The sequence below is a fragment of the Triplophysa rosa genome, linkage group LG1, assembly GCF_024868665.1.
Source record: "Triplophysa rosa linkage group LG1, Trosa_1v2, whole genome shotgun sequence".
Lineage (NCBI taxonomy): Eukaryota > Metazoa > Chordata > Actinopteri > Cypriniformes > Nemacheilidae > Triplophysa > Triplophysa rosa.
In genome coordinates this window covers 34,841,225-34,855,629 of record NC_079890.1, presented here as the reverse complement: position 1 = coordinate 34,855,629, position 14,405 = coordinate 34,841,225, and the positions used below count along the sequence as shown (strand labels likewise).

At 38.0% G+C, this 14,405-nt stretch overlaps 1 protein-coding gene across 1 annotated transcript in view; it reads left to right on the top strand.

Annotated features, from left to right (window-relative positions):
* phlpp2 (PH domain and leucine rich repeat protein phosphatase 2) overlaps positions 1–14,405 on the top strand; it is a 46,089-nt gene that overhangs the window by 5,383 nt on the left and 26,301 nt on the right. The window contains exon 3 of the mRNA XM_057337803.1: positions 3,653–3,786. Within this exon, the coding sequence (XP_057193786.1) occupies positions 3,653–3,786 (134 nt within the window). The remainder of the gene's footprint in view (positions 1–3,652; positions 3,787–14,405) is intronic.

Below are 14,405 nucleotides of genomic sequence, written 5' to 3'. Positions count from 1 at the left end.
AACATAACTAAACATATTTATATTTAATAATATAAAATACCGGAACACTAAGAAACATCTTAATTTTTAGGGTTTAAAAATTAAACATCTTAATTTTTTAAATCTTTAGGGTTTTAATCCTATTTTTTCATATTTTAAATAATTTGAAGTCATCTTGAGACCTCTTGGAAGTTTGTTGATGCTCCCTGTCCGAGGAGAAACACTGTGCCAGAGCCGCTGAGAGAGAGAATCGTGACAACGGAAGTTCAAAATTTTCGAGTGTCACGTGATGATTCATGGAGCCTTCACATAGTTCCAGGAAGTTATGTTTTCTCTTTAAATGCTTTATTTCTTTCATTTTTTTATTCAATAAATGACTTCCGTCTTTCAATGGGTTAAAAGTTTGTCTAAATCGGTCTGTTTAGCCGCAGCTCCATGCGTTACTAGTAACTTCCGGGAACTATTGAGAGCCTCCATGAACCGCCATTGTTGTGAAAATAACTGTTCCATTGGAGTCAATGGAGTTGACGCAACTCTCTCTCTCTCAATGGCTCTGCACTGTGCTAGAGTGTTCTGGATGGTTGCCAGGATGCTACAATCTGGTTGCTAAAGTAGTGTGAGCATTTGTAAGTGTGTTGCAAATGTATTCTTTGTGATTGATGGTTTGTTGCTGTGCAGTTGTTAGGGTGTCCTGAGAGGTTTCTAGAATATTCAGAGTGGTTGTTCGGTAGTTACGTACTGCCTCTCCCCAGTCTCTAAAATCTTCGGGTCTCTGGATACGGCTTAGATTTCTCTACGGGATATTTCCAACTTTTATGTCTAAATGTTTGTAAAAATAGTTTACTAAACAAGCATCATGCATGTCCGAAGTTGACAAATGACACAAGAAGTAATGAAACCGAATAATACAGTATGCTGGTGTTTTCTGCCCTTAAAGGGATAGTTCACCCCAAAATTAAAATATTCATCATTTATTTATCTTCATGTCCTCATCATGTTCTGCAGAACACGCTAGAGGTTATTTTAAAGAATGTTGGTCGCCAAACAACGTTGACCATCCACTGTATGGACACAAAAGTCATTTCTCGAAATATCTCCTTTTGTGTTCCACAGAGGTAGGAGTCACAGGTTTTGAATGACATAAGGGTGAAGAAATGAGGACGGAGTTGTTATTTTTGATTGAACAATCCCTTCAATTAGTGTTTTTATCCTGTGTGTTTGTGCACAAAAGGCTTTTTTCTCCTGCACATCCTGCAGTGTCTGTGGTTTGTGAAGGTGTGCCTCCCAATAAAAGAGAAGCAAGTCATGGTTTCCCCTCTCGCTGCCCTTCTGGGAATGACTGGGCTGAAATCACATTATTTTGCAGGAAGTAGTCCAGCCCTGAGCCGGGGTAACGCCAGGGAGCTCAGCTGAATTAGCTGTGGTGATGTGTGTGTGGCGTCGCCGTCTACCACAGCCTCCTGTATTTTTCAATTCGGGCAAACAGCAAGAAACCTTAAAATCCCCAAAGTGCTTTTTTCAGCTCTGCACGAGCAAAGCAGAGGCAGCTCGGTTCGATGCATTTCCCTTCAAGGAGCAGGGCCTCCAACCCTTGCTCGGGTTTAACATGAGGTCACCTGACAGGTCCGCATGCTAGTATCTGTGTCGGTCGGGGCGGCCTTGTGCCGACAGCGCCAGGTCGTGCCTCTGGCCTGCTTCAGAAGGCCACGAGGAGCCGCTGACAGGATTAGGACGCTGGAATGAGATGACGATTTAATCGGGTGGAGACATGCGCCGGTGGAGAGCGAGATGGATGATTATGAGGTCGGGACGTTTTAATAAAACAAGGAATGCCGTCATGTCAGTCCAGCGGACTGATTATTTGCTTGGTGTAAGGGGAATTTTGTCGGGCGTTATGAGACTGACGTTATGATCCTGCGTTCTTTTATAATGGTTAATGACTGTGGAGATCCTGAGCTGGAGTAGATGTGATCCCTGTGGATGGGGATGTATTATCTGTCTGCCTTTTTGGAAGAAGACCAAGTGCTGGGGGGAGGAACTGCTGCTGGAGAACGCCAGGAGTGTGATCTTAAATCGAAACACCTGTGTGATACTTGCACAGGGTCATGTGTATGAGCATTTGAATTGTGTCTAAATATGAATATACTGTATATACTATATACTGCCTGTTCATTTTTTATCAATTATAAATCGAATATTAAATTATGTTTTAAGTAGTGTCATCGCATGTGGGTGCCGTCCATTTATCATTGTGCAAATCACCCAAAAAGTCAATAGTGGCACAAAACCTAAAGGCTATAGAAGCCCTTTTGCATGAATCATAACTCTTAATCTCACTGTTGCTCTTTTGTCTGAATGGGAGCATATCTAGTGGAACACCTTCCCAAAATAAAATCATTTTTTAATCTTTTAAAGCCAGAGTTGGCAGTTTCATTGAGGTTAGGAATAGCAGGTTGGCTTTGAAAACGTACTCCTCATGTCAATCACCTCATGTCTCATTCACCAGGGAGACAACAGTACAGTACAAACTACAAAGCACATAAAAAAACAACGTAAACAACTTATTTATGGTTATATGTCTCTCTCCCTCCCAGTTTTCAGCTTTACGTACTTTACTGGCATGACTGTGTGTAGTTACAGTACTGCTGAAGCATTTTACACAAAACAAGTGATGACAAAAGATATACAATATCACAATAACAACAAACAATACTGTACAACAAACAAAGTGGTATGAAAATAAGATGCCGGATGAATTGAGAAAATGTATAAATCTCTCTGTCTCTTTAGAGCGTTGTTCAATGAAGGTTGTTATTTTTGGTTTTAAATATTCAATGCATTAAATATCAGTGTCATATCTATATCAGTGTTGTTTGACTTTATATTACTGTAGCTCATGCAAGAATGGCAATTTACACACAAAAGAAAAAAATGATGAAGGGCAATTTGCACACAAGGAAAAGAAAAAACGATTAAGCGGTATGTAACAAGCAGTGTTTAGTAGGGATGTAACAATATCAAAATCTCACTGTTCGATAATACCTCGGTATAACGTCCACGGGATTATATTTATTTTGCAATGTTTAAAATGACAAATGATGACTTGTAAACGTGCCATAGGCATCCGCTTGTCTTTATCCTCAAATCATTGTAGAATGAGATGGGTCAAATGACCTAAAAATCCCTTTTATAAAATAAAATAAGTGCACCAGATGGACCTTGCCAAAGGTAACATCTATTATTTTTTTCTAACATTCTCTATGTTAGGCCCTGAAGACCTCTCGTTTCATACAGTCACGTGACCACGATAATATTGAGAAAATTTTGCTATTGCGATAACACGGTATCAATAATATTGTTAACATCCCTAGTGTTTAGTAATTCTTTTAAATGTCTTAGATATACAGTATAATTAACAATGAATGACCTTGTAAAGTTTGAATTGATTTGGTGTTTTAAAGTGGTTCTATATGATATTATAACAGCATACCGGTGAACCGTGATAATGACATGCGAGATTATATACCGTAAACATTTGCTTTCCTGCGATATTAATAAAGAAATAAACCAGACGGAGAACCTCACCTGCACACATAAAATAAAAGATGATTATGTTTGGTGTATTGTAATAAAGGTGTTTTGAAATCAAATCTCACTCTCTTTCTCTCTATAGGAGGTTGGACCCTTCTGAACGTCCTCTTCAGATGGTCTATGACTACCTGACGGCTATGGGTTACGATGACCCGCTCCGGGTCCAACAAGAAGCGGCCAACTCGGACCTCAGCTGCATGATTCGCTTCTACAGCGGTGAGTTTGTGTCTCGTGGGGGAGCGGTCCAGGCCTCTGTGTGCCATAATGTGTTCTCTCTGCAGGCTTTGTTCTCAATGTTGGCTCTATTGACCAGGTTCAATTTCTAGAATTCTGCAGGTCCACACGGATCGCCGGTGTTGTTCCATATCTGCGTGAGACGGCGCTTGTGAACTATTTTTGTCTGCCATTCGCAGCGTCTGGGTGTAGTCTGCTGTTACTGTAAGGGCACAAAGCTGCCGCCCACTCACTGTTGGTGCTTTTTCGTATACATCCCTTCTCTTTATTCACTGACAGTGCTAAATAATGGCTTTATCTAGTGTCAGGCAACAGTGTGTCAACATCAGCGTTGAGGGGATTGCGTCTGCGTTTTCTGTTGAGTCGCACAGAGGATGCCAATTATGCTTTTGTTCCAGCAGGCCTTCATTTACGAACTTCTCTTGATGACGTAATTGGTTGTTTGAGATGTGGGAGTAACACACAAAAAATCTCAACTAACTTTATTATTTTTACTTTATTTTATAAGTACTATGGTGGTTAGGGCTGTCACAATTATTAAATAATCGTCTCATCGCAATTATTTGACATAATCTGAATTATTTCAGATAACCGGAATTATTGTAAATCCTTAAAACAAGGGTGATCTGCAGCATTTTACATCCACCGTCCTCGACATTCAAATTACATTTCTTCATCATTTGAGTTGTGTCAGATTTGTATTTTTGTGTTTATGAGTTTTATTAAAGTGATACCAGATTTGCTGCATCAACACAGCAAGACGACATTATCATCATATCTCAGTTTTTTCTGTTAAGGACACTCTATAGGGATTGTTACTAGTTATTTACAGAATTTTAAAATTTCTTAATGTATCTATATTTTATTAATTGAACAAATGAATTGTAATTAATCGTTATAATTGTCAAAGCCTTTAAACAGACAATTAATCGCCAAAATCGCAATTATTTGATTTTCGTAATTAATCGTAACTCGCAATTAATCGTAACTCGCAATTAATCGTTAGCAGCCCTAGTGGTGGTAGGCTCTAACTGCGTACACTTCTAAAAACGAAGGTGCTTCACGATGCCATAGAAGAATCTTTTTTTGTCTAAATGGTTCCATAAAGAACCTTTTAACATTTCTGTTTCACAAAATGTTCTTTGTGGCGAAAAATGGTTCTTCATGGTAAGACAGAGATGGTTTGAGAGAACCTTTGACTTTGAATGGTTCTTTGTGGAACCAAAATGGTTAAGCACCTTTATTTTTGAGAGTGTAGTCATATGAAGTCTGGAGAATATTGTAGAAGTCAGCTCCCCTTGGTCCGGGGCATTGAGTAAACGCCCATCTGTCAGGGCCGCAGGGGAACTGGGACACGCCATTTCTCATCCTCAGGTCCCGTCAGGGCCGTAACGGTGACACAGAGTCCCACGTGTCCGCCTGATATATAACCGGCAAGACTGAGCGAACGACCTGTATCCTCCTCATTTGTACTCGGTGACTCCGGGGACAGGTGAGATGTAGCAGAATAAAGTGAGGCGCCCTGAAACCTTCGCACAGCCGTCCCTGCATCTCGGAGGCGAGAATGACGATCGATGTGGTAGTTTTGTAATGGTGCTTTGTCACATTGTTGCATTGATCGACTGATGCCAGCTATTGATTTTTCAATTGTTATTGTTTTACATTGCGAGGCTGCGTATGTGGCGCAAGAAAATGCATTGCTTTGAAAATAGGTTGGGGCGAACTCTTTTTTTTTTTACTCTTATGTTGCTTCTCTCAAAAATATTGTATGTGACAAAGTAAGTATTCATGTAAATATTTATTTTTTGGTTAAACTATGGGCTTTGTAATTGGTTTTAATGGCACATTAATGTACGTGTTATGTTGGTCTGCCACCGTTAAGCTCATCTCCCTCCATTATGCCGTATCATAGTAAAGTGAATCATTATGTAATCGTTTCGGTTTAATTGTCAATAAAGCAGATTGTGTTTTATTGAGATAATGTTGCATTATGGGATCCAGGGTGATTTCCACTAATACATACACGAATCCGATTTATTGATCTTTTGAAGTTAAAATGCTGATGTGAATGGAAATGGGAATGCGTTTTAATACAGAGTTTAATGTTGTGTGTGATGTGTGTATTTATAAGGAAGATGATAGAGTGATAAGCACGTCCGTACCCCTGAGTCACTGATATATACTGATCCATCTGCGCTGTGGCAGTGCATGGGGAGCAATGATTTGAGAGAGAAATGATCCCACGGTCATGGAAAAAAACAGGGAATATTAGGGAATTTTCACATATTTATGTACTTTAAAGGGATAGTTCACCCTAAAATGAAAATTCTGACATCATTTACTCCCCCTTTTGTCATTTCAAACCTGTATGACTTTCTTTCTTCTGCAGAACACAAAAGAAGATATTGCAAAGAATGTTGGTAACTGAACAATGGCGGTACCCATTCACATCTATTGTATGGTCACAAAACCAATGCAAGTCAAAGGGAACCACCGTTCTTCAAAATATCTTCTTTTGTGTTCTACAGACAGAAGTACTTGAAATGAGAGATGGTGAGTAAATTACGACAGAATATTTATTTTGGGGTGAACTATCGCTTTAACATTCATGTAATAAAATGCCAGATGTGCTGTTAACCTGTTGTCCAATAATGACAAATGTCACAAATATCACACATTTTGTAATATATTTGGGTCAGGAGTGGTTGGCTCATTGGCTGTGAGAAAGAGTTTGTAAGAGTTCTCTTCCGGCTGATGGTTTAGATGCTGGTCAGGCTCTAGGAGTTTAAGTCACTCTTTTTCTTCATTTATAGGACAAATACAAGGCTCAGGTTCAGCTCCGGTGCTTTTAAGCTGGACACAGGCCTGGTGTGTTTGATGAATGAATCTTTTTTTGCACAGCTCTGGCTCATGTTTTTCACACCTTAGTGGCTAAGTGTAATTGACAAAACTGACCATGGTATTACCCTGTTTTCTGGACATGGTTTGTTAGGAGACATTTCGTGGAGTAGCGTGGAAATACTAGGTTGATGGATAAATGGTATGATGAATTTGGCATATTGCCGTTTGTATATGGGAAAAATAAAGGAATAGTTCACCCAAAAATCTTAATGTTATTTCAAACCTGGTAACCAAACCAAACAACATTGGCCCCTATTGACTTGCATTATATGAACACAAATGAGACATTTCTCAAAATATCTTCTTTTGTGTTCTACAGAGGAAAGAGTCATATGCAGGTGTGAATACATAATGACAGAATTTTCGCTTTCCACTTTCTAGTGATCTACTAAAATTGGAGTCCAGTGATGGAATTGACTTATTCTAGCACAAATTTAGCCCAGGTACCACCGTAATATTTTTCTTGTAAGGGTTAGTAGAACAGTTGTCTGGTTTGTGTTAGATGTCAACATTCACACGGTGCGGTGTACTGCACTTTTTTAAGAGTAGAACGTGTTCTTCTACATATAGGGTTTGCTTTACCTAAAGAAGGGCTTACAGTGTTTTATTTTCAATGAAAACACGTAAGTTAATTTTCTCAAACCTCCCCCTCAAAAATCCTGCTGTGGCCACAGAACGCTCTGAGGGAGTGAACATTACTAAATGCTTAAAGGGATAGCACACCCAAAAATGTTCTGTTGTCATTTCTTCACCTTTATATCATGTACAACCCATTTTCGTTATTCTTGGGTATTCTGCATTCGAAGGAGAGAAACTCAAGGATACAATGTATATTCACTTATAGTGAATTTCAGACAGTTACATTCTTCCTAACATCTCCATTTTTTGTTGTTGTTGTTGTGGATTATAAAGTAATTCTGGGTTAAAACAGCATGAGGGTGAGCATATGATGACATAATTGTCATTTTTGGGTGAACTTTCCCTTTAAGAGTCACGATGAGGCAAAAGCAGGCCCTGGGGTGAGTTCTGGGCTGGTTTCGTGCGGTGTGGTTGGGTGTTTCTTTGGAACTGTCCTTTTTGCACCGAAATCCCTCTGGATGGAGGAATTGCAGGCCATCGCTGCGGCTTTACAAAAATAAATCATCGGTGGTGCTGGATTTAGCCGCTAATGAGGTATTGATTTGTTGGGAGCCTTAACGTTTCAGGGCTAACGCTTAGGAAGTAGATGAAGAACCTGTGAGCTGAGACCTGTCTTCAGTCAATGCAAACGGATTTCTACTCTTAAAGCTATAGTACACCCCCCCCCAAAAAAAACACGTTTATTCACCTTCATGTCGTCCAGATCTGTATAAATTAAAAGCAGCAGTGTAAAGTAACATGACTAGTTACGTTTGTGTAGAAGTAATTTAATAATGGACTTTATTGAGTAAGTAATGTAACCTTTGAGCTGCTCATGTGATGTAACAGCGTAAAATGATGTAATGTCTTTAAAAGATACAAACAGATGTTTCCCGGTGATGAGAACCAGAGTGGACATATGGAGTTCTCTCAGTTGTATAGATGAAGTTCTTGCCTGTATGTTTCATTTTATCCATTTTTATGAGCTTGTCTACTACAGTACATCCATGCCAACTGTGCTTATCATCTTAAACAGATTTAGTATTCATTTGACTCTTTCATAAAGACTGCCCTAAAATAAAAATGCCACCAGCAGAATTCCTCAAAGGTAAACTCCATTCACTGATATTGGCCCACGTTTAATATGTTTAGTATTAGCAGGATGTCATGCTGTTTTTTTGTTGAGCTTTGAATGAACTTGTGTTTCTTCCCCTACAGGTCCTCTCCCGCAAGCCGACTTAATCTGTGCAATGTCATATCGTTTAAAAAAAAGCACTTATTCATCTTTGCTCTATACGGGTGATGTTATTTCTAAACTCTGCGGGAGTCAAATCATTTCATGATTTTGGTCTTTGACGGAGGCAAAGCTCTTTGAAATCGGTACATGCTGATCCAACAGCAAGCAGAAAGCTTTTGTTCACGATTTTTTCCAAACAGAATGTTTATTAGAGGTTTATTTGCCAATTTTCTTTGGTTAAACTCTTTTCCCACTGAATCTTTTCACCTTAGTAACTTGGTACTTTGTATTATAGTACATGAGCTGTGTTCCATTTGTCTTGCATCATCTTTGAAGCAAGGTTATTATAGTTGACTAAAATTTTAACTTTGAAAACATTTCTGCTTAATGAAATAACATATTTGCCTAAAAATTATTGGAAAAACCTGAAGGGACATTTCATCCAAAATTAAAAATTCTGTCATCATTTACATTTATCGTTTAACCAAACAGTAACCAAACAGTTCTTGGCCACCATTGACTACCATTGTAGGAGTGAATTGTGTTGAAGAAATTTATTAAGCAATTTTCCTGCTATGGTAGTCAATGGTGCAGGGTGTCCGCGGATTCTTAAAATGTCTTAAAAAGTCTTAAATTCCATAATGTCAAAATAAGGCCTTAATTAGCATTAAAATGTCTTAAATCCGCGTTTCCAAGGTCTTAGAAATGCAGTCGAACCGACACTGTAAAGAAGATTTTATTTTCGTTTTAAAATAATGCACGTCTGTTTGTCACGCAGAACAAAATAGGCGGAACCAACTAACAAATAACACGTTCGCTGGGGGTTCGTTAGGTGAGTGGACTGGACATTACCACATGGAGAAAAGTTGGAGCTTTAGCCATGGGGAAGTGCAAATTTGTTGCTATGAAATTGGTCTTAAATTTCATTCTGCACGGTATTAAAAAGGTCTTAAAAAGTCTTAAATCTAACTCTCAGAAACCTGCAGATACCCTGTGGTGGCCAAGAACTGTTTGGTTACAAGCATTCTTCCCAGAGGTGGACGAAGTACACAACTTCCTTACTTGAGTGAAAGTACAGATACTACTGGTCAAATATTATTCCACTACAAGTAAAAGTTGTAAAGACAGATTCTTACTTAAGTAAAAGTACAGAAGTACGTGCTTTTAAAAGTACTCAAGTATTAAAAGTAAATTTCCTTTATGTCAGTTGTGCATTGTTTTATTGTCTATACCTTGTGCCTCTGAAGCAACCTACTGAATACACCGAGTAGCTCACAGAATCAGTGGTATTAAAGGAGTAGTTCACTTCAAAATTTGCCCCCATTGACTTTCCATAGTCGTTTTTATTCCTACTATGGAAAGTCAATGGGGGCAAATTTTGCAGTGAGCAACTCCTTTAAGAGCTTTATATGTTTAGCACACATATGTTTAGTTTAGATATAATCCTGTATGATCATTTAGCCTAATTATCCTCATTAGCCCCCTAGGCCTATATGTATTTATGAGCAGTGTTCTTTTATTTTGTATATTTCCTTTACCAGTTTTAGCAGCAATTTACCAGTAAGTAGTAAGGTTCTTGTAAATAGTAAAGTGTAGAAGCCATGTGTTTGTTGGATTTATTACCATTTGTATTACCATGATTTAACTACAAACATAAACTATAGCTAATATAATGAAACTGGTATTTTTAGTTGCTGTGGTTTTACTAAAAATATCTTGGAGTATGGTTCCTTACCTATGGTTCTACTCTATCTGTATATAAAAAAATAAAAACTTAGCTCTGTACACTGTAGTAGGCTTTGTGAGACATGTTTTATTGCACTTATGCTTTTTGTTGTCCTAATGTTGACCCAATTGCTTCCATTGTTTACCCAACTTGTAAGTCGCTTTGGATAAAAGCGTCTGCTAAATGACTAAATGTAAATGTAAATGTACATAGAAAATGGTAAATTTGTGGATACTGTGGTTTTACTGCAAATACCATCCCTGCTGAAAAAAACAATTAGAATGAGATTTTTAAATTAAATTCCTCTTTGTAGTGTGTTTTGGGTTTTATTCCAATAGGATTTACCATCCCACCAATAGAATCCATCACATACAAGTAGACAACATGTATCCATAGTACAATTCCCATTATAACCATTAAATCCATTACATTTTTTGTTGTATTTTGGGCAGGGTTCTATTGTTTTTATACAGATATACAGGAACACTTCAACTATAGTAACTTCAGTAAAAACATCATTCATTTTCCAAATCGCTTTAAATGATATAGCAGCAGATCAGAAGTTAACACGCACGCGTAGCTCAAGGTGTATGTGATGCTTATTTACCGTTTAGCCGTTATGCCGATCATTTTCATGACAATGTTTCTATGATCTTTGACTGATCGTAACTCACAGATGATTACACCACACATTAACATGTGCCTTTTTCGTCTTTTATTGTTCTATTTGCCTTTTTAGAGCGCTATCAACGGTGTAGCAGCGCCTACGTTTACATTAGTTTAGCGGGGAAGATCCCAGAGTTGCCAGATTTGTGTAAAACAAAATGTGCCAAATGACCATTCAAAGCTTGCCGGAAAACCGCGAACTGCCAGAAAAACTGAAATACTTGGCAACAGTACAGAAACCCCGCTGCATAGAAACCACCTTCTACTTTTGGACCTTTTTTATAAATGTAGTGGAGTAAAAAGTATATTTGTCTTTCAAATGTAGTGAAGTTAAAGTACAAGTACTCCGAAAAAATAATACTCAAGTAAAGTACAGATACTCAAGTGTACTTAAGTACAGTACAGGTAAATTTACTTCATTACTGTTCACCTCCCAATATCTTTCTCTGTGTTTATCAGAACAAATAAATGTATACAGATTTGAAACAGTGAGTAAATGAAGACAGAATTGTTATGTCAACTGTTCCTTTAACTAAGCAAAAAATTGAAGTGTTTAAGGCAGTAAAATTAAAAAAATTAAAAATATGCAAATCAATTAATCTTATATAGTAACATAAAAAATTAACAAATAAATAATAAAAGGACAAAAGCATATAACAGCATTGCTAAAAATGTACCCAAATTAACATAAAAACTAAAAATCAAAAAGATTAATTCTCATTTTAAATATTAATGAAACTACAATAAAACTAAGAAACCAAACTATAATAACTGCTTTAAAGACAGACGTCACTTGAGTTTTGCATTTTAGTGTTTGGAGTATGATGACAATATGCACAAGTATGTATTTATGTCCAAACTTGTGAAATCCACTTCACAGAGATCTGCTGGATGGTATATTATGAGATATAACTTTGTGAGAAACAGAGGCCAGAAGGCTTTTTCAAGATGGGGGCTCCACATCTTTGTTTTGGCAGCCGCTGCGCAGCAGCAAACACTTATCCAGAGCCTGATTGAAGGACGTTTAGACAACTGCTGGTTGTCATCTGCTCTTAGAGAAATGGGTCTTCAGCAATCACGCAGGATTTCTCTGTGTAATTGAGCTCTGGGCTTGTTTACTGCATTGAAAGCATATCTCGGTCCCCTTGTTGACTCCTAATGCATCTCTGTGCATTATCACTCAACATCTGTTGTGTTCCTTTAGCACAGATTCAGGATTCTTGGTTTGTTGTTTCAAAGTGCTTTTTAGTTCATCCATTGCAGATAGCAGACATAATTTTGGCACAATACAATGTACTCCGCTTTGTTTTTTCAATGGACAATCACGGGTCATGTGAAAAAAAATACCCTGGTTTGACCCAGACATGTTTTAGTGTGTCTTGGTGTTTGACTTTAGTCATAATCTGCACAGTTTTTAAAATCTGGATTTATTCCAGTCACAATCTGCAGCATTATCTTTTCTCATTACATGCTATTCAAATATTTATTTTATTTTGTGCGATGTTTTTGGGGTGGCGGGGGGGGAGGCTCTTGTTTAGGGGTGGTCACCCTGGAACTCAGGCTTTGCTCCCGCTGGTCATTATTTGTGCTTTGTTTTGTGGTGGCAGTGTTTTTGTTTTTTGCCGTCAGCACTTTAGTGGTGGTGTGATTAATTCTTTAGTCACGGATTTTAATGAGTCATAGAGGTAGATTTCCAGACAGAAGGAGCAGAGACATGCAGTCAGATGTCTGCTGACTAGGGAGGATTTCATTTTTCTTAGATGTTCAATCAAAGGAAGTTTGTTGATGTACATGTAGTGATTATTTAGTGAATTTGTATTTCTGTAAGAATACATTTATATTAGGGCTGCAACAACTAATCGATAATAATCAATAATGAAATTCGTTGTCAACTAATTTCATTATCGATTAGTTGGTCTGTGACGTCACTTGCGAGCTGCGCAGTTACAAATCAAGCGCGTCTTCTTCCCTTTTAAAATTACCGTTTTAGATGTGTCTCTCCGTGCAGCATGAGCTGCGCAGTTTTAAATGCAGACGTGGTTCTCCGTGGATACGCGTCTCTTCGTGCAGCGCGAGATGTGCAGTTTTAAAGTCACACGTATCTCTCCGTGCTGCACGAGGTGCGTAGTTTGAAAGTCACACGTGTCTCTCCGTGCAGCGCGAGGTGCGCAGTTTTAAAGTCAGACGTGTCTCTCGGTGCAGCGCGAGGTGCGCAGTTTGAAAGTCCGACGTGTTCTGCATGCATCTCTTCAAGCTGCGCAGTTTTAAAGTTTAAGAGGGAGAGGTGTTTAAATGACAAAATTAAAGATTATATTAGTAAAACCCAATTTGTGGCGTTTGCACTTTGCAAAGTACATATTAGGCTACATACCCTGATTTGGTGGTTTATTTAGTTCAGAGGTGGGTAACGATTTACTTGAGTACTGTACTTAAGTACACTTTTTGAGTATTTGTACTGAAGTATTACTTTTTCTGTTTACTTTTTACTGTACTTCACTACATTTGAATGACAAATATCTCATTTTTCATGGCACAAAAAAATGATTTCCTTGGCCAACCCTCCCCTCGCTCCCACGTTTGGGAGAGACTATTGTCAGTTGCTTCTAATATGACACACCTGAATCAACTCACCAGGTGTGTTAATTATGGAGACATTCACAACATTTTGGGAGAAGGCTAATGAGTTCAGTTGTGTATACTTTTCCCATATCTGATTTACTTATTATAAGCAAAAGATGTAATTACATTTTTATCCGATTAATCGAAAAATAATCGCCCAACTAACCGATTATCAAAATAATCGCTAGTTGCAGCCCTAATTTATATATTTATCTGTAGGACTGGGTGATATACAGTAGCTCATAAATTATAGATCAGTTTTTGTTTATTTATATATATATATATATATATATTTTTTTATTTTTAGTGACTTTCAGCCTGTATATGATATTTAATATTTATCTCCATGAGTTTGCTATAAAATGACTTGCGGCTCGCCATCATAATCTTGACGTTCATTTTAGGCAAGTTGAATGCAAATTTATGTTTAAAGGTCTCCTCAGACGAGCACTTTCAACAAGTTGGTATGATTTATTAGGGTCTTCGTGAAATGTCTGGAACATATTTTGCATAAAAACACTCAATGGCTATGTAAACAAAACCCTTCTTGCCTCATCAAAAACAGCTATGCTCACAGCAACTCTTTAAATGATAATGAGTTACAGCGAACCCCACCCCCCTTCTGTCCTGCGTGTCAACACAACACACGTGCAGTGGCAATGGTTTAGCTAAATGATGTTTCCTGAATTCCTCTGCGGTTAGTTTCGTCTTAAACGTCTCAAATCATTCGTCCGGAGACAAAAAGTCACAGCTAATGCGCTTACATTGTGCGTGTATGCTTACCTAAAATCAACGGAATCCACTGCAGATCTCAGCGGAATTACATGGATTTTA